Consider the following 21,535-nt stretch of genomic DNA (forward strand, 5'->3'; position numbering starts at 1 on the left):
ATATTTAATATATTTTTGAAGAGATTAATATATATCCACATGTGTAAATAAATTTTGCACAAACATTTAATCACATTCATTCATTTTACCAGCTCATAATTAATTCTGAATTTAATAATATTTAAAATAAGAAATAGAATGACGTGATTGACTAACGGTTAAAAAAGTTTACACTATTAGTGTGTAGAAATTTTGAAAACTCTCGAGCTTGGAATTTAGCTCTAATGATGAGAAAATTGATTTAGAGATTAAGGTGAGATTAATATAGTTAATGAGAAAATTAACAAATGTTATTTTACTCTATCCATTTTAAAATGATTATTGTAAGGTTATATACACAGTTTCGACATGAAATATTTCAACTTTCGACAAGTCTACCAAAAAAACATTGAGAGAAGTACATGTTCGTCATGTAATATAAGGTTGGACATAGCTTTGGGCTTCTTCTTTTTTCCGTAAATGATGAATGAAATAAAAGTCAAAGTATCGCTTCACAAGATTTACAACATGCAAGAAATGATTGTTACAACAATACACAAACTCTTAAGAAAATGAAAAGCAAGCATGCACACTCAATTGATACCCCAGTTAAAAATATGAAGTCATAGAAACGTACAAAAACCCCTAAATCTCCAAATTAACAGAAAGCCAATTGACTTCATAGCTTTGGGTTTACTTGTCCATGAATCTCAGTCCTATAATTTGACCTGATGACAAGGGAGCCGGCGACCGAAGCCCCGGTGAACGGCGGCCGTAACTATAACGGTCCTAAGGTAGCGAAATTCCTTGTCGGGTAAGTTCCGACCCGCACGATTGACCCAAAAAAAAGAGTAAAATAAAATAAAACAAAAACTCGTATCTTGCAAAAGTAAGGGCCCAAACACTCTCAGTCGCAGCAGCAGAAACGTAAGGGCCCAAAATATGCCACTTTGTGAGTTGTGACCCTGTTGGGCCTGGGCTTTGCCCTTCTTTCAATGAAACACATTTCTTTGACCAAAAAATAAATTCATAAACCTCTCTTTTTATCCTGTGAACGTGGCAACTCCCCTACCTCAAATGTGTTACTTAGGAAAGGAACCTTTTTCTGCATGACAAGCAAAATCACTTTCCCAAACTCAAAACAAGGAAAGCTCTTTCTCTTGAACCGTTTGGTTGTACACGAAAAGCACTTTCCCATGGCAGCTACTTCTTGTGCTTTGTTATGGTGTTGAAGATGTTGTGGAGAATGTCGATCCCTTTCCTATCCCAAATATCACTTTCTCCATTTCCTTCTTCGAAAGAGATTCATGCTCTGCTCCATACCATAACCTACGTGGGTGGCATTGCAGTAAGTGCTTTTCTTGAAGACTTGAACCATACAAAAAAAAAGCCCATACAATTTTCTCTCCCTAGAGTGAAGTCCTTCGGGAAGAAACAAGGTGATTATTATCCATCCATGGTTAGTCTATAAATCAAAATTTCCTTTTAAATTATATTTAGGTTTGTTTCCTATATTCTACATGCAAAATAAAAAAGATTTGAGTCTGTCAGACAACCGTGCGACCACCCCAAGCAGTTGACACTGGCTGAGAACGATCATCCACTGTTGATCTGATGAGCCCGAGGGTTTATCAGACGACTATTAATCACGCTCTGATCACACGGTGACTTTGGTTCCTGTCTCCTTAGAACTCAAGGATACAGATGTACGAGCCTATAGAACAGATCCTGTTCAAGTAAGGTCGTGACCAATCTTCGATATGTTCAGTTATATAAACCCTCACATTCAGCTGAGACCAGACGGTGTGGGACTATTTCAAGCAAATTTCACCTTTTTCCACTCACCCCCCCTAGTTGCTATGACGATTGTGGCCACTATTTTGTTAATTTTTCTGGATTCTTAGCTACTATTTTGATTATTATTTCATGGAATTGTATTGAACTATTGATTATTGATTATTTTAGGGACCTAAGGGCATGAGAAGTATTAGGAATGTTAGGATAGTTTAGTGGCATTAGGCTACGTTTCTATCATTTGAGATAACTTTGTGAGTGTTACAACATCAATATTGTTCTTGAGATTTTAGACTGCTGGTGAAATTCATTGATAATTTGATATGGATTTACAAAATTAATAGTCAGTCATGTATCCTGCAAAATATAGAACAACATTTATAAATGCTAGTGAGTGATTCTGTGAATGATTGTAAGTTGTAACACCTTCAACTCAACAAGAGCTCCTGATATGTTTTTTCTGTGTAAAATAGTATTCATCAGGCAAATATGTAGCTGAGCCTCCTCCCTAAATTGTATCTAGAATGTGTTATAATAAGAAAGGCCATTCTCTGTTCTGCTTTTCTGCTTTTAATGGAGATAGTTAGCAATTATCACATGCAAAGCCACACCTACAATTTTAACCGTTTAACTGGCACTAAGTTGTATGATAAATGCGTCATTTTGTTGTATTCAGCAACAATTACTTTGATGACTCTTTTAGTTAACATACAAGATTGAAATATTTAAATTGTTTCACACTCTTGATGGCCGCTGGATTTCGGGGTTTGCGGCGAGCTTAGGCATCGGTGATGCGTTTAAAGCGGAATTGTTGGCGATTCGGAAGGGACTCACTCATGTTTGGGAATTGGGGAACCGGTGTGTGGTGTGCTACACGGACTGCCTGCAAGCATCGCTAGCAGAAGTGACTGGGAGTACAGAGGTTGGGACTTTTGGCATAGTGTTGAAATTGAGGCTATCAGAGTGATGGGGACTGGCGAGTGACTGTAGTTCATGTCGATCGGGAGCAAAACTAGGATGCTGATGTGCTTGCAAAACTTGTTGCAAATGAGAATTGGGACTGGATAGCAGTTACCCCTTGCTTTGCCAGGATGTAGTTGGTTAGTTTGTTTGTTATGTTTTTTTTTCTTCCCACTATAATCAGAAAAAGAATAGAAAAAAGTTTTTTGTGTCTAATAATAGAAAAGAAATTAAGGAACAAAATCATAAGGACATTATACTGTATTCCGAGCCTGATTAGTCAATTGAGATCTCTTTTCTCCGTAGAGACTGGTGGGCAAAGGACCAAAAAGAAGAAGACAACTTGGGCTGAAGCCCAAATAACTTAGCCCAACTAAATCACCAACATTGAAAACACCTACAAACATTGGTTTCTTCTTTTTGCTTTTATCATTTTCACTGAAAATAGAAAATAGGGCTAAAAACACGTTTGTTTAAATTTTTGAGAATATTTTCTCCGGAAACGTTTTCAAAAATAAGCCCAAAATTGAAAATAAAAAAAAGTCGTTTCCGTGTTTTCGTTGAAAATGAAAATGAAACAGTTAAAACGCGGTGGCATGTTTGTAATTTTTAATACATTCTTCTTCTTTTTTATTTCACTCGATGTGTGACTCATTTGCCTGACCCGATACTCTTTCCTGGTTTCAATGCATTGTGTGTCTCATTTGCCAACCGCCAAAGTTCACCGTCCTCACTTTCTCTGGGTATTTGCAATCGGTGAATGCTTTAATCTGTGCAGTGGTGCTAATTTCTTCCTTCGAGTGTCATTCTATTTTGATGTGGATCAATATCTTTCCAGATTTATTTCTTTAATCTTCAGACTTCAATGGAATGAGTCTCCTCTTACTGCGTTCCATTTTTAAGACGTCAATGGATTTTCTTTTTCTTCTGCAACATCACGAAGCTTTTCAAACGAGAATGAAGCTTTCTTCTATTTGCACACGTCAATGGAACTTTATGCAATGTTTATCCGTGCCCCTATCTTGTACACCACACAAATGCCATGCTCTGCATACTTAACTTTAAGTTCAATTTTTTTTCCATATGTTGATAAGTTCAATTCCTTTTTCTTATTGAAATTCCACACACACATATATATATATTATATGTAAATTGGGAGCAAATATTTATACATGTTCTTCATATTTGTCATGGAATGATAGCTAAAGTGATATGAGTTATGAGACATATGAGTTGGGTGAGAGAGATACAAGGATTAATCTTTAAAGAGTGTCATTTATCTTTTCGTTGTACTAAAAAATGTTCTTCATATTTAAATTCAATCAGTATATTTTTAAATAATATTTTTTAAAAAATATATTATAAGTATATCAATCATTAATATCAATAGTTTTCATTATAAATTTTATTCATAAATTTTTCATAATCTAAAGTTTGTTCATAAATTTAATATAAAATATAAATTATATAGTTCAATTGAAAATGGTTAAACCAAACATATTTCCAACATTTTCATTTTCTGAAAACAGAAAATAAGAAATCAAATCAAACATGTTTTTTAAATGTTTAAAATTTGAAAATGAAAAGTGTTTTCAGAAAATGAAAATAGAAAATGAAAATAGAAAATATTTTCTCAAACCAAACAGGCCCTAAATCACCAACATTGAAAACACCTACAAGAACCCAAATTATAGTTGAAAAAAAATCCAAATTTAATAATAACAAAGCCCAAAGTTCAATATCCTTATTCTTATTGACCAAAAAAAAAATCCTTATTCTTATCCTCGTCTCTCTCACCTAGCTCAACTGGTAAGGAGATACGAGCTGAATAATGTTTACTTAACATACTAATTCCACCTCCACCTTGAGAGATTAGGTAGAAATGCGAGAGAAATGAATGATATGATTTGTGATGTACAGGAAATGCAGAGAGATAGGAAAAAAAATATGTGGAAATAAGATAGAAGAGAAACTTAAGTGTGTATGTATCATTACTCATCTTCCATTTTAGTCACAATTTTGAAAACGAAATCACTTTATTCCTCAATATAAAATGATAGCCAATTCTTATAAAAAAAAATTAGTATTAATATTGAATTACAATTTATGGACCAGTGAGTGTGGTTAGATCAAGCAGATCTGCAGATCTTAAACATTCCGATTGAAGAACTGTGTATATTTTATTTACACGGATAACTCATAAATTTTAACAAAAAATGATAAAACACGCGCTGATTATCAAAATGCAAATTAGACATTGTTAAATATTAGAAATAAAATTAAAAATAATAAATTTTTTTGTCAAAAATAATTTTTTTAAGTAAATGTAATAAACCTGCTTTTCTGTCATGTGAGATCACATGGCCTCAACTCTCAAGTACGTGTTGCCCTAATGTGGAGACATCGCATGGGCTGTGGTTCACTTTCCAAAGTAAACTGATCGATGCACATCACTGCACTGCATGTGCATATGGTAATTAAAGATGGGTCTGTATTTTTTTCACTGACTGTATAATATAGTAGTAATGTTTTTAAATGTTGAGTATTGATGTAATATTTAAATTATACTATTATTTGCGGAAAAAGACAAAGGAGACGAAAGGGAATGAACCTTAGCTTGGTTTATTGTACCATATCCTCCTCCTCTGCTTTCGAAAGTGACATCTTCAAATTGCAACTCAATTTGTCTGTATCTCTTGCAAAACCATTTTCTTTACAAAACCAGTGGAGGACATAGGAAAACACTCCTACATAGTACATACCATTACCACGTTCCAGTCCATGGGATTTTATTTATTTTCAAAATAAAATACCCCTCTTGCACAACAAATAGTACAATACGATGAATCTCGCTCGAATCATTAATAACAAGTTTTTTTTTGTCAAACATTAATGACAAGTTTGTTTGAGGAGCAATTTATCCGTACAGATTATGTCTTTTACATAATGTTTGGTTGGAGGGGATTGGAGGGGAGGGGAGGGAAGGGGAGGGGTTTTTTAAAATTTATTATGTTTGGTTCAGTTTTTAGGAGAGGAGGGGAGGGGAATGGAGGGGATAAAACCCCTCATAACCCAATTTTGTCTCCCCTCCAAAAGTAGGGGGATTTGAGGGGAAATTATTTTCTGGACAAAAATCTCCCTACACATTATTAATATTCCAAATCTATCTAAAAACTTCTCTTCATCCAGACTTGCGTTTCTCTTCCGTTGCAAAACCGTCACCTTCTTTCTGGGTTTCTCAAGATCTATTTCTTCCCGTTGTTGCAGTATGCACTATAATTGTCCAAATTCGATCAAAATCTGGAAAGATGAATAGGCGTGGAACCCTGAATGATTGTATATTGTTTCACTTTCTTCTTGAATTTGTATCAGTTATTTTTTTTTTGGGTACAAGTATCCCAAAGTTTGGTTTAACCTTTCCTAGAAAATAACTTTCTTCTCTTTTAAAAAATAGGTGTATAAAAGGGTATAAAAATAATTTAATTGTAAAATATCTCCCCCAACCAAATAAAAATAAGTTATTTCCCCTCCTCTCCCCTCCTATGAACCAAACATGATATGAATTAAAATCCCTCCCCTCCCCTTCATTAAAATCCCTCCCCTCCCCTCAGTTGAACCAAACAGAGTTAGAGGAGGGATTGAACCTTAATTTGGTACAATATATATAGTTTCTTTTTTGTGATATATATATATATATTCTAATATTATATATATATATATTGTATTGAATTCGAATTAATATATAAATTAAAATATCAAAATCTATTTTTTTAACAAAAATGTTTTTTGTACGCATTATCTATTTGTCATATATAAGACAGACAGATCAAGATATGCATTACTTTTTTTAAGACAAAACTATACAACTTGAGAATTTAAGGATTTCAGAGAAAGCTAAACAATGGGAGGTGCATTGCATCATGCAGTTTTTATTTTGGCATTTATTGATATATTTTAGGTTGAAAGAGATATATATAACTCAACAATCAATATGACAAATATAGCATAAATGCATTACTTTTGACCATATGTATCTTTTGTACTAAAATAATTTTATTCGATCAAGCTGTCCTCAAAACTCAAAGAGACACATCTTTTGAGAATAAAATATTTCGATTTAATGAGTTCAAATAATCATTTTTAACCACTATGAACGGCATCTTTTTGTTAGTATGGGAAACCAATATTACCTTCAAAAAAAAAGGGGGAACCAATATTTAATTTCATTAATATACTTCTCCTAGTATAACTTTTTAATTTATTTATTAAGTTTTGATCAAATTTAATGGTGCATACTTGGGTGCCCATAAATTCAAGTGAGTGTAGACTACAGGAGTGAGATGTATCAATAATGTATGAACACTTAATATGATAAGTGCTGACTAGATTTTTTTAAAATATTTACATAATGACCACACCTGAATTTTTAATAAGGCTTAAAACCACTTTTGGTTCTTACAAATTTGAAGTGTGCAAAAGAGTCCCTGAAGAATTTTATTAGCATTTTCAGTCTCACACATTATCTCCTCTTCATCGTTTTTTCCGTCAAAAATCTAATGGCTTCTAGAAAATTCAGAAACATTCATGCACTACTTTATCTTCTTCATACACCATATTCCATCATCTTCATATGTTCTTCAAAAAATTTCCAGAAAGTTGGGAAAAAATGGGAATGAAAAAGAAAAAGAAAACATGTTAACTATAACCCACCCACCTCAGATCCAAAAAAAAAAAAAACATAACCCACCCACCCACAAATCCCAAAACGTAGAAAGATTAGATCACAATGAAATTAAAAGAGAGGAAAGATAATGCATGACTGATGAGGATGCAAATCAGATCTTTGTTGTTGTCCCTTTCTTCTTCACTCCCTTCCCTCTTTCTCACACTCACTTGTTACCCCGCACACGCAATCCTCAACCACCGCGCACGATCGTGGCTGCGCTTGAAGATGCGCATTATCCCTCCGCCGTCGGCGATTCCACCCTCAAATCTGAAATAGATTGTTGAGAAGGGGGTGGGTTGAGAAAGAATTTACGGGTGGTTTGTGTTACGGCCATGAAGCTTAGGGTTCAAAGCTTTCTTGTAACTTCAGAATCTTAAGATTTGAATTTTGAGATCTATTGATTTCTGGAATGAAGGAGAAAGAGATGGAAAGGGTAAAGTGTGGGTTTTGGGGTTAGTTTATAATTACAATAAACCTACAGGGTTGATTCAAAGTTTCAAGAAGTTCTTAAAATTATTAATCAATAAATCCAAGTGTAATTTTCCTACTGGTACATGTCACTCATGTACTTAACCCATAACTTTTTTACTTGTACCACAGAAAATGCCAAATTTAATATAAGATTTATATAATTCAATAACTCTCACGTAAATTTGTAAATTTGGCATGTTAGAAAATATACCTTAAAATTGTATGTATTTTACATATTCCATTCCACTAAATAAGGGGTTGCTTAGTACAAACTATATTTAATTTGCTTTCTAGTACTACTTAGAACTTCATTGACAATTCTACCTTACTTGCCCCAATCACGACTTAAAGGCTTCGTTTGGTTGGAGGGAAAAGAAAGGAAAGGGAAAGAAAACACGGAAATCGATGAGTGAATTTGGACTAAGGTGTCCAAATTCACTCATCGATTTCCGTGTTTTCTTTCCCTTTTCTTTCCTTTTCCTCCAACCAAACATACCAAAAAAGTGAAAAAGGCTTCTAAGGTAGTAAGGTCTTTCTAACAATAATGCATTCTTCAAATCTGAATGTGTGACTCTTCTAGCACTTGATTATGCGACTTTTTTATCAACGTTGCTTACCATCTACACTTGAACAGGTACGGTTCACGTATCTCATGTGATTGCATTGGTTGATCACCTCCCTTCCAAAGAGAAGTCAGCCCTCACACTCCTTGAATTTTATTTTCTCAATTTATCATTACTGTAGGTTTATAACTATCAGACTAATTCTTTTGATTGAAATTCGGAGATTATCATTTAAGTGAATATATTGTATACACCTATCAACAAATCATTTCATCATACACAATATCACATAGGAATTAAACCTTAGACCACATATTTAAAAAACTCAATTATTTACTAACTACGCTGAGCAGTTATAATAATTTTGAAACGGGCTTGTCTAAATTGCCCGAATATTATTGGGCGGCTATAATAATTTACCTTGAAGTACCTTATACAACCTCATTTCAAAATATCATTTGTTATTAACACTATCAATCATTTCCCATTATCAATGTTATTTTTTATTTTCTTAAATAAAATTAAAAACAAATTCTAAACATCATTTTAATTCTGTTATCCATAATGCTCGAACAGGCTCTAAGTTTATTTGTCTCTTGTTTTAAAAAAAAACACTCTTAATTCTTAAATTCGTATACTAAAAAGAAAAATTTGGAATCCATACGTTACGTAAAACATTCATCTTCCATTTGAAAAAAAAAAATGAATACAGTGATAGATGAATGAATGACCCCTAGTCCCCTACTGCACCCACGGGAATGCACGTGCATCTCAACACGTGTCGTGATCAAGTACCTCCCTAGGTCAACCCTTTCAGCGCAAGCAACGGTGCAGATTCAACGCTGAAATGCAATCGCGCACCCAGCATCACACCCTATATAAACACATCCTTTGAACTCTTTCAAAGCAGTGTAAACTTAACCAGTCCAAAGTCCAAACCCATAAAATCTAAGCTATGGGAACTTCTCTCATCCGAACCGGTTCGTTCCCGGTCCAGAAACCTCTCCTTCCGGGTTCAACCCGGTTCTCTCTCTCGCGCCAAGCCTCTCTCGCCGGCGATAAGAACCACCCTCTATCGCCGAGGCTTTCACTGCATTTCTGCTCCAACGGCCGCCGCGACACGCCAGCGAGCGGGATCCAAAGAGCGTTCTCCGAAGGCTCGTTGATTCGTTCCGGTAGTGACAATTTCGGCCTTCGCCGGAATCTGAATCGGTCTCTCCCGGCGATCATACTAGACGAAGAAGAATTCCTCACCGACGAGGACAGCACCGCTTACCGCCGGCCGGAGAGCAGAATTCCGGTGGTGGATCTCGGATCAGGTTGTGGATCCGGCTACGGAGGCGATTACAGAAACGATGCCGTCACCGGCGGGAACGGCGGTGAAAGGATTAAAATAGGCGCGTATTATGAGGAAATGTTGAAGTCAAACCCTACCGACGCGCTTTTGCTGAGAAACTACGGCAAATTTCTTCACGAGGTGAGTTGAATTGTTACGGAATCTTCCATTGCATGTTAATTTCGAGAGAATTTAAATAAAATTAGTAGTAATTGATTTAAATTTTGACGATTGCAGGTGGAGAATGATATGGTGAAAGCAGAGGAATATTACGGAAGAGCGATTCTAGCGAATCCTAGCGATGGCGAACTTCTTTCGTTGTATGGGAAATTGATCTGGGAAATGGAGAGAGATCAAGAGAGAGCCCAATGTTACTTTGATCAGGCAATTCATGTTGCTCCTGATGATTGGTAATTTCTAGTCCTCGGCTTAAGCTTTTGCGATAATTGATTGTTTGATATGTTATCAGAGTCTCGACCAACTTAAGCTTTTGAAATAATTGATTGTTTGATAGCGATTAACAATAGTTTTTGTTTGTTTTGTTCAGCACGGTGCTGGGATCCAATGCACACTTCATGTGGGAATCGGAGGAGGAGGTGGTTAACGGCGGAGGAATGAAGGGGAAAGCGGAGGAATCGGCGGCAGAGCTGATCGCTGCTTGTTAATAGGAATTTTGATTAACGGGCGTGAGAATGCCACTTGTATGTTATATTTCTAACTGACATTGAATGTGAAGGTTAACAATAATGGAGTCGTTTTGTTTGATGTGTCTAACTAGAAGCTCCAAGAAACTCCGCATCCAAGAATAGAGACTGAAAGCGAAATCTGTGTCAATTGTAATTATTCTTTTCTACTTGTTCCTTCTGCTGGCTTGTACCTTGTAACTTAACATGTATCATATTAATTAAAGCTAAAGAGTTATGAACAATTTTTGCATGAATCTATTGTGTGATCTGCACATATAATCAATTAAAACAATAAAATCATATCATAATTTATATAGATATTACAATCATCTTGTGTGATCTGCACATACGAGACTGGTTTTGTCGATGCCTGTTGGTTTCAACATGTTCAACTTGTCAAAAGACTAATGACAACTCTCTTAGTAGATTTTGTCGATGCCAGTGAAAATGGACTTAGTTTCCACTTGAACGAAACTTCACATATGAATTGAAATGAGAATTTGTTTAGAACTCGTACGTATACAAATACACACTTAGCCCTTTGTTAAAATTCCAGTTCAAACACACACTGATTGGGCTTTTAGGCTTTAAAAATCAGCTAATGTCAAAGATAGAGACAGTTTGTCCCAAGAAAAAAAGATAGAGACAGAAACTTGCTTATCAAATATCAAATAATTGCAATTCAATCACGACCTACCTTTTCCAAATCTGAACAAGAAACATGCTACCACAACTACAGTAAATTAGGTGATTGCAAGATCATACGTACCTTTAAGAAAAATATATGTAATTGGACGAATCTGGTCAAATTACTCTGATAGTGTTTATTCAAGGGGAAGACGACATGATTCCCATGGTTTGGGGCGTCTCGAGACAAGGAATCCATAGCATTGTCAAAGAACTGCACCCCAAGTACTTGTGAACAAACTTCAACGCCCAATTTAGAACTAAGGAGTTGGCAGTAAGACGAAGAATGAAGCGAAACGCGCGTGTGTACCTTTAAATCTCCTAAGTATAGTCTTTTATAGGAACGAGTCTAGGAACTCAGAGGTCCAGTTGGGGGGTTGTTGTATCTTCTTACTCGTAATCTGATTGAACGACAGTGTGATTGCATATTGTAGCTAGGGCTTTGAGCTTCGCGCCCAATCATTCGTTAGAGGAACAGTGACCCTTGATCGAACATAAATAATGGGAAAGCATTGAGCATGGGCTTTTCGGTTTGTGTGAGAGGTCGTTGAAATGACATCAATTTTGTAGTGCTCATTGTCAAGTGGAGAAGATCGCAGTAGGAAAGAAGGGACTTGTTAGTTGTGGGCTTTTTGTGGCTGGGTTATGGTGCTTAACTTTGGGGGGACGTTTTTGTGAGTCGGGTTATTTTGCAGGCGTATTCACCACAGTTCTCATGAGTGACACTTTGAGGGGAGCAAGAAAGCACGTAGTCGGGGAACAACTGCTTGCTATCCTGAGGATGTCTTCCCAACTACCATAATAGTAATCCTCTATCTCAAGCATGCACGATAGTAGATGTTGAAGGATAAGATCGAGGGTCGTATGGTTTGCTTTGGAGGGTGGGAGATGTCTGATTTTACTTTATTGGCCATAACGTGGTTTTAGGAGTGTTTGGTCGACCTCATGTCGTTTGTTGGTAATTGGTCGCTGACTTTTATGTCGTGGATGCTTTCCTGTTACCAAATCAGTAATCCCCTAGTTTTGCGCTTTTGAGTTTTGGTGGAGAGGATGAATATGAAGATAATAATTACCGTAAAAGAAAGATGACAAAATAATTTTTTTTATCTAAAAATAAAAAATATTTTTTCAATACTAAAAACAACATTTGCTGTATTTTTAGGATTATAAAAATGTTTAAGCATTTATTTTATTTAGTATATATTTGATTTGATGTGAAAATAAATTTTGAGATTGAATTGAAGCTTCCTAGGCCCGCCCTAGCCGTCGATAACCCTCTCCTCCTTCCTTCTCAGCTTCAAACGGATTCTAGGGTTTCTGCAAAAAAACCAGTCTCTGGTTGAAACAACTGCCTCATCAATTTCCCATTCCTTCAATCAAGCTCAGCAATGGCTAAAGGGAAACCCAAGAAATCTTCCAAGACCCCTCAAAACGACGCCGTATCACCCCCTGCCGGTATTTTCAGCACGCTATTTGGCAACGCGGCGGAAGAGAGCGCCGGCACCGCCGCTTCTCTGTTTTCCGATAACAACCCCTTTCGGAGAAAGCCTCAGCAACCTGCTCCTGTTTCTGATGAAATCAATCACACTCAGAGCCCCATCAACGACGGCGAAGAGAAGAAGAGGAAGAGGAAAAAGGAGAAAACCCCCGCCGTTGATTCCGATATTGTGATGGAAGCTTCGGAGAAGTCGGAGAAGAAGAGGAAACATGGCTCTGATGAAAGGGTAAGGGTAAGGGAAAGGGAAGATCTTGATTTGGAGGTGAAAGCCATTGGGGAGGGAGAAGAGGGGGAGAGGAAGAACAAGAGGAAGAGAGAGGAGCTTGAGAAAGAGTGGGAGGAGAAGAAGTATGGGATAGTGGAGGGTGGAGAGGGAGGTGAAGGGGAAGGGCATGGGAAGAAAACTGTTGGAAGCAAGAGGAAGGTGTTGGATAATCCAGCTGATATGTTGGTTTCAAAGGAAGGTTTTGATGATGAGGATAAGCTTTTGAGGACCATTTTTGTTGGGAATTTGCCTCTCAAGGTGAAAAAGAAGACTTTGATGACTGAGTTTAAGAAATTTGGTGAGGTGGAATCTGTCAGGATTCGCTCTGTTCCATTACAAGATGTAGGTGCCCCTTATGTTTAATGTTTTAGAGGATTCAATGTGTATTTATGTTTATATGTTTGTTTTTTTATGCTAACTTCATGTTTGTTCATGTTTTTGATGAACCAGACCAAAAAACCTAGAAAGGGAGCTATACTCGCGAAGAAAATTGATGAATCCGCTGATAGGTAATGGGTCTGATTGAACAATTATCTAGCTGCAACTTGCCTGTTTGTAGGGAATGCTGTTACTTTGTAGTTGTCATTTTAATATGTTCGTATGGATTCAATACTAAGGAAAAGTTTGCGCGTTTTAGGCTTTGAGAAATTAGTGTTCTGATTTGATGCTTTGCAAGGGGAGCTATGGATACTCTATTCATGTATTTTATATCTTGCAAATCACTTTTTTTTTATCAAAAGTTTTAAGTGACTTGTAGACAGTCTGAGAAGAATACAAGCATTTTAATTTAAGGGAAACTTTTCTGACATATCTAATTGAGAAATGTTTTGCGTTGCAGCGTTAATGCATATATTGTTTTCAAAGATGAACAAGCTGCTCAGGCTTCTTTGTCCCACAACATGACTGTGGTACGCCCTTGTTCCTCTAAGTTGGGTTGGATCAAATCTCGCCATGTATTTTTGGTCAAGGATTGTGTATGACAGTTTGCTAACACTTCTGTTTAATTATCTGGCTGTAGGTTGAAGGAAACCACATTCGTGTTGATAGGGCATGCCCACCTCGCAAGAAACTTAAAAGTGAGAGTGCTACACTTTATGATAATAAGAGAACTGTTTTTGTGGGCAACCTCCCATTTGATGTGAAGGTATCTTTCCAATCAACAGTTTTATGTTTGAGGTCACAATAATTCTTCATTGCTGCTCCTATTTTTTCTAATGGATCTAACATGTGATCCTTTTCTGCAGGATGAAGAACTTTATCAGTTATTTTGTGGTATACACAACCTATCTTCAAGTATAGAAGCTGTTAGAGTGGTTCGTGATCCTCATCTTAATGTTGGAAAGGGTATTGCCTATGTCCTCTTTAAAACAAGGGTATGCATTTTTGGTTTCTGTTTTGTTATGCATTTTTATAATTTTTAAATGAATGCTCTTTTACATTTTTTAGCTCAAACTCGAACATGTTATAATCGATGCCATCATGTCGTTCCCTTATGGCGGTGAAACTATTGGGCTGTCTGTGGTTGATAAGCCTGTGGAGACCTCACTGTCATTAAAAACGATCTCATTTGTCTGTTACTTTTGGAATTACATTTTATCTATTCCTGAAAAGCAGATTCTTTTTGCGATATAATTTGGAATATAAGGATTGAAATGGGCAGTTGCTTGTGCTCTGGTTTTGTTAACTTTATTTTGGATTGGCTACTTACTGTAGTCTGTAGTAGGTCTTTTGTGCAACTATATACATATATATCATCTGCAGAATTTACCTTCTTTCAATAAGATCATAAGTAGTTAGAGACACGTATGTTACTATTGAACACTAAAGTGTTGATACAGTTGAGTTAAGCTGCATTTTGCAAGTTAAGTCCACTTGATTTGGAAACCTGATGCAGGTCCTCTGTAGACCAATATCTTTCAGCCCACAACCTTGCTCCCTCAAATTCGAGATAGAAAAAAAAACAGAACTCGAGCTTTAGATCGATGAATGAAGCTCTTTGTCTTATGAAGAAGCCTTTTCAATTTTTAATCTTTTGGTTGCTAGATGAATTTTTATTTTAGGAAAACCCTTTCTATCTAACAAAGTACCAACACATGGACAAAAAGTGGTTGGTTCAAGCGATACATCCCTGATTCCCCTTAAGCAAGGTCTCATGTTTGAATCTTGTATGTAGAAAAACTCCCGCTGCGAGAGCTAGGTGCTCTATTAGGATGTGGATGTTCTAGCTTAAACAGGATTGTCTCCGCTGAAAGATACTCGTTAGAGATAAAAAGTGTCAATATATGGAAGGTTTTTCTTAAGTTTTGTGGACATTTTCCTGCTCACCAGTGCTGTACCATTTAAAATTCCTACTCTAGTTGTTAAAAACTTGACTGTAATAGAAAAGAACAATTATATGAGAAAAACTTGACTGACACACACACAACCACCCACCTCCCTATGCATATATACAGGAAATGAGGAAATGTATCATGTGAGAGTCAGTTGAGTAGATAAACTTGACCTTACACTTATAATGGATGGTCAACATTAAAATAATCTTGACTCTCCATGTCTAGTTATAAAGTCAATATTAGCTTGTCTCACCTGGACACGTACACATGGGTGCGGACCTACTTTGCTTGAATTTTTTTTGTAAAATATGGAAATGTGATATTTTATAGACCATATGTGTCCTTTGTTGGAGGCAATCCTGCTTGAATCGGGAGGACTACTATGAGCAGCGAAACTCTCCAAATATTCAATGAAGCTACATACTAGGATACAACCTAAGACCTGTGGTTGAGTTAGATCAACTTGGTGGTTATATGAAATTGTGATATTAATATGTTATCCCCACACATCAAATCTTAGATAAATCAGATATTGATAGGTGTATTCTAATATTTACTTTAAGGAGGATATTTTAAAGATTCAAACAATTAATTACCAATGCATTTAATGTTCTGCTTTCATCAAATGCTTTAAGGCAAATGCTTTAAGGCTTTATCGATAGCAAGTTTTAAATGAAAAGTAAGGCTTTTTAAGTTAACCAGCAAGGCTTGCATTTTAAGTAGTATATTATACGTTAAACTCAATTTGATTGGTGAAATGTCAGTTAGTTTTGAAGTTATATGAACTTTTGTACACTTGATCTATTTAATGAGAAATTTTAATCCAATGGATGTATTGAAATTCAATGTTCGTAAAAAGTTACTAAATGGAGTAAGTTAGAAAGGAGATGTTTTACACGGGCAGCATTCTGGGGTTAGGCCGTAGGATATGTTAATTGCTGCCTTGTGATCGCTTTGCTTTGTTTTAAGCAATTACTTGTTTTTTGGTTTCCACAATTCCTCTTGGGGTAGGTCGTATGGATATTCCTATTAGTTGATGGCTCGATATTATTTGAGACCTGTTAGTTTGTGTTGTTATATCAAAAGTCATGGTATGCAAAAATTGGCATAAAGAACGTTAACACTTCTGTGTCCTGTAAATGCAGGAAGCTGCTAATTTTGCTGTTAAAAGACGGTACTTGAAGCTTCGAGACCGGGAGTTGAGACTTAGTCATGCCAAAGCAGATGCTACCCCATCTAAAAGGCTGAATACCCCATCTAAAAGGCTGGAGACCCCATCTAAAAGGCCGAACTCATCACCAGCACAAGCTCCTAGTACGCCTGCGAAGAAGCCTGTGGCTTCAAGGTCTCCTTCAATCAGTATTACCAAGCCAGACAAGAAACCATCTTATCAGGGTCTGCGTGCAACCAAGCCAACAGCCCACAAGAAAACTCCTGGAGGAGAGAAACCAAAAGTGCGCAAGACGAAAAGACCATCAGTAGCTGCCAGAAGGGCTAAACCAAATTTTGCGAAGGAGGATGGTCCACCTAAACAAGCAGGGACGAAACGCAAGCTTGATAGTCGTACTCCAGACAGCTCCCTACGAGCTAAGAAAAAGAACAAGTAGCTTGTTTCTAATGGTATCAGGGGTTAGATTATCTCTTATTGAAATTCATAGCTCAAAAAGAATTTATCTACACTGATGATTTTAAGGTAGTGGGAGATTTCACCAATCTTCTCAGTTCATAACCTCACTGTGGACTTAAAGGTGCAACCAAGAGTTCAGAAATCAGTAGACAGATGGATGCAAATGTACTCTTTACATTTTAATTTTCTTTTACATTATAGAATTATTGCCCTCGTCAGTTTATTTTAAATTTGATGTGTAACATTAGCTCATTTTATATAAATATGGGTGTGTTAATATTTAAATTCCATTCTATGGTAATGGGGCATTTACTTTTGCTCCTTAAATTATGCTTAATTTTTTTTACAGTGTATTTGCTTTATTTGCTGTGCCAGGCATTGAAGTTGGGCAAAATCTATTTGATCTGATGATCCACCTGTTGTTGACCATGTTGGATATATTAGTATTTTAATATTGGGTTCAGTTTTTAATCAATCAGAGTTGTAAAAGTTGAGAAAATTGCAATTTTGTTCTTTTGCATTCAGTTAAAGCCATAGATCTAGGGCTTTGTCTCTGTGGAGCAGAGCAGAAAGAGAAGTAAATGTGGATCTGGTGTGTCCATACTCCAGAGATGTTGACGGAAATGTGGACGTAGAAATCCAGGAAATCCATTCAAGCAGAAGCTTGGGGAATAGGGTTTTGTCGTAATCCTCTTGCTATTGCAGTGCTGCTCAAAGTGCTGCTCCATAAACACTTGTCACATACATAGACATTTCTCTCTACCTCAAGCTACCAGTACAAGTAACAAGTTCAGCAAACAAACAATGCAATGCATGTTCCAACTCTCACGCAGGAGCTGGACTTGATTTACCCCTCATGAATCTATTCAGTGATTTTATCCAAACATCAACATATCACGTTTCAAAGAGTTGAAAGCGATTGTAGTTGTTTCGGATGCAGGATCAAACACCTTCTGGCTCACCTTACAACTTAGTCCCAGTATCTCCTGCACCATGTTTCATGTTTGTCCATGATCCATCTCAAAAAGGCTCTAATCTAGACTTTAGGAATAACTATAAGTGGAAATTTTGAATAATGATAAGATGAAGCAAGTATGAAGATCAAGATTCTGAGTGGTTTGTTCGTCTGGAAAATGTCTCTCCCACCAACAGTTCCCGGGTTTAAAACCAGATCAAGACCGAAATTGGTTTGTTTATCATAAATTAATTCTGGCGAATAATTTAATTTAACAGTGAATTGGAGTGATGTAATCCTTGTCATCCATTTGTCAACAAAGAGGTTGGGAGGCATGTTTTAGTTTATAAAAATCTCAGTGACATTATTCACATTTTACATTCATTCTTTAATTTACTCAGTAATTTTCTTTAATGTCATCCTTTATTCTGATACATGCCTGGAATCCATATCAAACCTGCTGATTTAAATTAATTCGATAGATATAATATTGTACCCAGCAGACAATTGTACAATGAACATGCCATAACTGATGGACAAACTAGGTAGGAAAAACCAGGAAGACATTTTAACTAAATTATTGTGCATGGAAAAAACATGACAAAGTAACTACTAATCAATAAGCGTATGTTTTTCTATACATACATAGCAGCTTATGAACAATGTACATAACTGATTCTTCCAAATGCCGTTTCTTTCCACTGGCATATAACCCATCATCAAAGACATGATTCTGCAGCACTTCGCAATAAAATCATTAGCGGAGAACCGCATTAAAATTGTGGAGATCTGTCTGTACAAATGCTGAAGTAACTGAACCAGTATTAGGTGTCAGGAGAACAAGGGCTTCATACACAAGATTCATGGCTTCTGAAAGGCTATGACTCCTTCTTGCTTATAAGTGTGGGTGTAATTGAAACAACACCTATAAGGCACAAAGTAGCAACTGAGTTGAAATCATAGAGATCCCCAACGGATTTTAACTCTCCAAGAGCTAACCCAGCCTGCAAGAGAAATCAAGGAAATCATTAACACAAGCACAACAATAGCATTTTAAATTCTTGTGTTCTGTTTAATATAGTTCAATAATTCAAAAGATAAAAAACCACAATCAAAATGTGTAATTCTTTAGGACTCTTTTCAGAAGGGAAGGGTGTTGAGAATTCTAACAAAGGGGAGAGGAACCTAAACATAAATGTGAACTACATTTCAGTTTCAAATTGAAAGTATTACTTTGTTGGTAACATGGGATAACATTGAATGTGGTTGACTTAAATTTCGAGTATCCTTTAACATCTCAAAATTAGCAAAAAACCAAAGTACCGAAAAAATAAATTATTGACAGACACATACCCTGACAGTGACATAAGCAGCAGGTATGAGTCCAATAACAGTTGCAATGAAGAAAATATGATAGGGCACGTTTACGACCGGTGAAGCAAAATTAATAAATGTGTTTGGCAGGGTTGGAGTCAGCCTCAGGAAAAGCATGTAGTTCAACAAACCCTTCCTTCTTTTTGCCACCTGCAAGTTTAAAGTAGAAATATATTTCCATGTGCAGATTGGATTAAACCCAATGTACAGGGGAATGGAAGTTGAAACAAACCTGGTTTTGGAAGAATAGCAACTTGTCTGGCCAGAGAGTTGAGAGAAGAGGACGTCCAACGACTTTTGACAGGAAGAAGCATGAAGAAGCTCCAGCGGTTGCATTGAATACAACCAGAGCCACGCCTTTAAAGACTCCAAAGAGTGCTCCAGCAAGCAATGACATGAAAACAGTCCCTGGAATCATGAAAGTCTGCATGAAAATATAAACCACGCAGTATCCCACCAAGACTTGAGCAGTGTAGTCACTTGTATAAGTCTCAAGGTTATCTCTACAAAAATGAACAAAAGATAGATAAAGTGTTGCAGAATTCATAATTTCAACTTCACATTCTACATTCAGTATCAAATACATTCCCTTTCTATATAAAGCACAATCATAAATTGAAAGCAGAAATTTTACCCATGCATTGAAATGATAAGTATTGTCTATGGACGGTACCAAAACATAATAGATCAAATTTTTGTTAGATCTGGTCAGAAGTTTAAGGTTTTGTGTCATGCTATTTTCTTCTCCATTTAACAACATTAAGTCATATACAGGCATCCCTTATCTTTCCAAGGCCAACTAAATATGCATATGAGCTGTGGTATTGGCGTATGGCCATGAGAACTCTATGGTGAGTAACAAGGATGATGAGCTCCTTTGTTGAAGCCTAATAATTCCTTGATGCAAAATATGTGCCTTATGTACATTATGCATAAAGTAGCAAGTCAAGAACAATGGAGCAATAACAATACTGACATAAGTGTGTTTGGAGTATCATTGTCCAAAATGATTTTGATATAATTGATTTTAGTACAACTGACCATAATAAACGAGCGTTGAAAATGATGTGATAAATGCTTGGATACCTTCATGAGGAAAGTGGATTTTGTAGGGTAATGTTGTGAAATTCAATTGTAAAATCTCAAAATTGATTATGTTCAACTCAGAAGCTACTATTCCTAGCTTCCAACATAATTGATTATGGAGCTGAAACCAATTCTAAAATAACAAGGTTGCCTCCAACTAATATATGCTAGCAAGTTGCAAGCAAAGATGCCATCTTATTGCCTCAAAGCATAACTCCCAACTAACTACAATAGCAGATTAGCACCTATGCAGCATAACAAAATTAAGTTTCACTTTTCCATTTAAGCAATTGGGTCTCTCCCCCACATAAATAACCTTTTCAGATCTGGAAGAGTGAGGTCAAAAGAGAATTTTGAAGCGATAAGGTTTTCCAAAATTTGTCCTGTTGCACCACATTTCACATGTATTTGCATTCTCAGATCCAGGTTTTATTCCTTATCTGACAAAAACAATGGTTCTGGTTCCAATTCATTCACCAGAACAACAACAAATAATACCAATCAGAAGTTTCATTTCACCGAAAAAACAATCACGTAAGCAACAAATTAATCATCATGAAATTGATTAACCAATAAAATTAAATGGAGGAACAACAAGTTAATACGTTTGTGCAGGGTAATTGGTAAAGGTTGTGGTTGGAAGCAACGTTACCTAAGGAGTTTGAGATCTTCGAGGGTGTGAGGGAACTTGAGGAAGCTGTAATCGGAATCGGGCATGGTGAGGTAAACACAGAGAATGCTGCTGAGGAAGCCAACCGCCACCGTTGAAGCCACCGCGGCTTCCCAATAGCTCAAGGGAAACTTGGCCGGCGCAGGTGCAGGTGCAGGCTCAGGCACGACGGCACCATTGGTTTGAACCTGGTTTTCCATGTCTGTTTGGTTGTGGAGGAAATGGCTTTCTCTCTTGTCTTCCTTATCTTGGGGGGGAGAAGGAAGAAGAGAGAAACGAATGATTTTCAGAAACAAGAGAATATTCCACTTTTTTCCTGTTTGGTGGTGTGTGTGTTTGTGTATATATATCATGTGCAAACAAATTTAAGGATCTTTTTCCGAGAAAACTGTTTTTTTTTTCTTTTATGTTATCTTTTTAAGGTTTTGTATAACAAGTTTTTGAATGAACAGATTTTACATTATTAAATTGAAAAGTAGTAGTACTCACTAATTATTAACATGAATTTTTCATGTAACAACTTTT

The 21,535-nt window shown here is 36.4% G+C and overlaps 3 protein-coding genes and 1 pseudogene across 3 annotated transcripts; 2 read left to right on the top strand and 2 right to left on the bottom strand.

The window, feature by feature from the left end:
- Positions 1 to 1,520: 1,520 nt before the first annotated feature.
- LOC130741677 (small nucleolar RNA U3) lies at positions 1,521 to 1,725 on the bottom strand (annotated as a pseudogene).
- Positions 1,726 to 9,392: 7,667 nt separating this feature from the next.
- LOC130740152 (uncharacterized) lies at positions 9,393 to 10,769 on the top strand. Its single transcript, XM_057592659.1, has 3 exons — positions 9,393 to 9,970; positions 10,067 to 10,239; positions 10,377 to 10,769. The coding sequence occupies exons 1-3, from the start codon at positions 9,449 to 9,451 to the stop codon at positions 10,492 to 10,494; spliced, it is 813 nt and encodes a 270-aa protein (XP_057448642.1). The 5' UTR covers positions 9,393 to 9,448; the 3' UTR covers positions 10,495 to 10,769.
- A 1,650-nt stretch (positions 10,770 to 12,419) lies between these two features.
- LOC130740153 (uncharacterized) lies at positions 12,420 to 17,210 on the top strand. The gene is made up of 6 exons (XM_057592660.1): positions 12,420 to 13,307; positions 13,416 to 13,474; positions 13,804 to 13,873; positions 13,984 to 14,109; positions 14,210 to 14,338; positions 16,444 to 17,210. Exons 1-6 carry the CDS (start codon positions 12,591 to 12,593, stop codon positions 16,903 to 16,905), a joined length of 1,563 nt encoding a protein of 520 aa, XP_057448643.1. The 5' UTR covers positions 12,420 to 12,590; the 3' UTR covers positions 16,906 to 17,210.
- Positions 17,211 to 18,329: 1,119 nt separating this feature from the next.
- On the bottom strand, positions 18,330 to 21,332 carry LOC130740154 (uncharacterized membrane protein At4g09580). The gene is made up of 4 exons (XM_057592662.1): positions 20,993 to 21,332; positions 19,487 to 19,757; positions 19,234 to 19,404; positions 18,330 to 18,884 (listed from the first exon to the last, which is right to left on the bottom strand). Exons 1-4 carry the CDS (start codon positions 21,208 to 21,210, stop codon positions 18,759 to 18,761), a joined length of 786 nt encoding a protein of 261 aa, XP_057448645.1. The 5' UTR covers positions 21,211 to 21,332; the 3' UTR covers positions 18,330 to 18,758.
- Positions 21,333 to 21,535: the final 203 nt, after the last annotated feature.

Source organism: Lotus japonicus, chromosome 2, assembly GCF_012489685.1.
Source record: "Lotus japonicus ecotype B-129 chromosome 2, LjGifu_v1.2".
NCBI lineage: Eukaryota > Viridiplantae > Streptophyta > Magnoliopsida > Fabales > Fabaceae > Lotus > Lotus japonicus.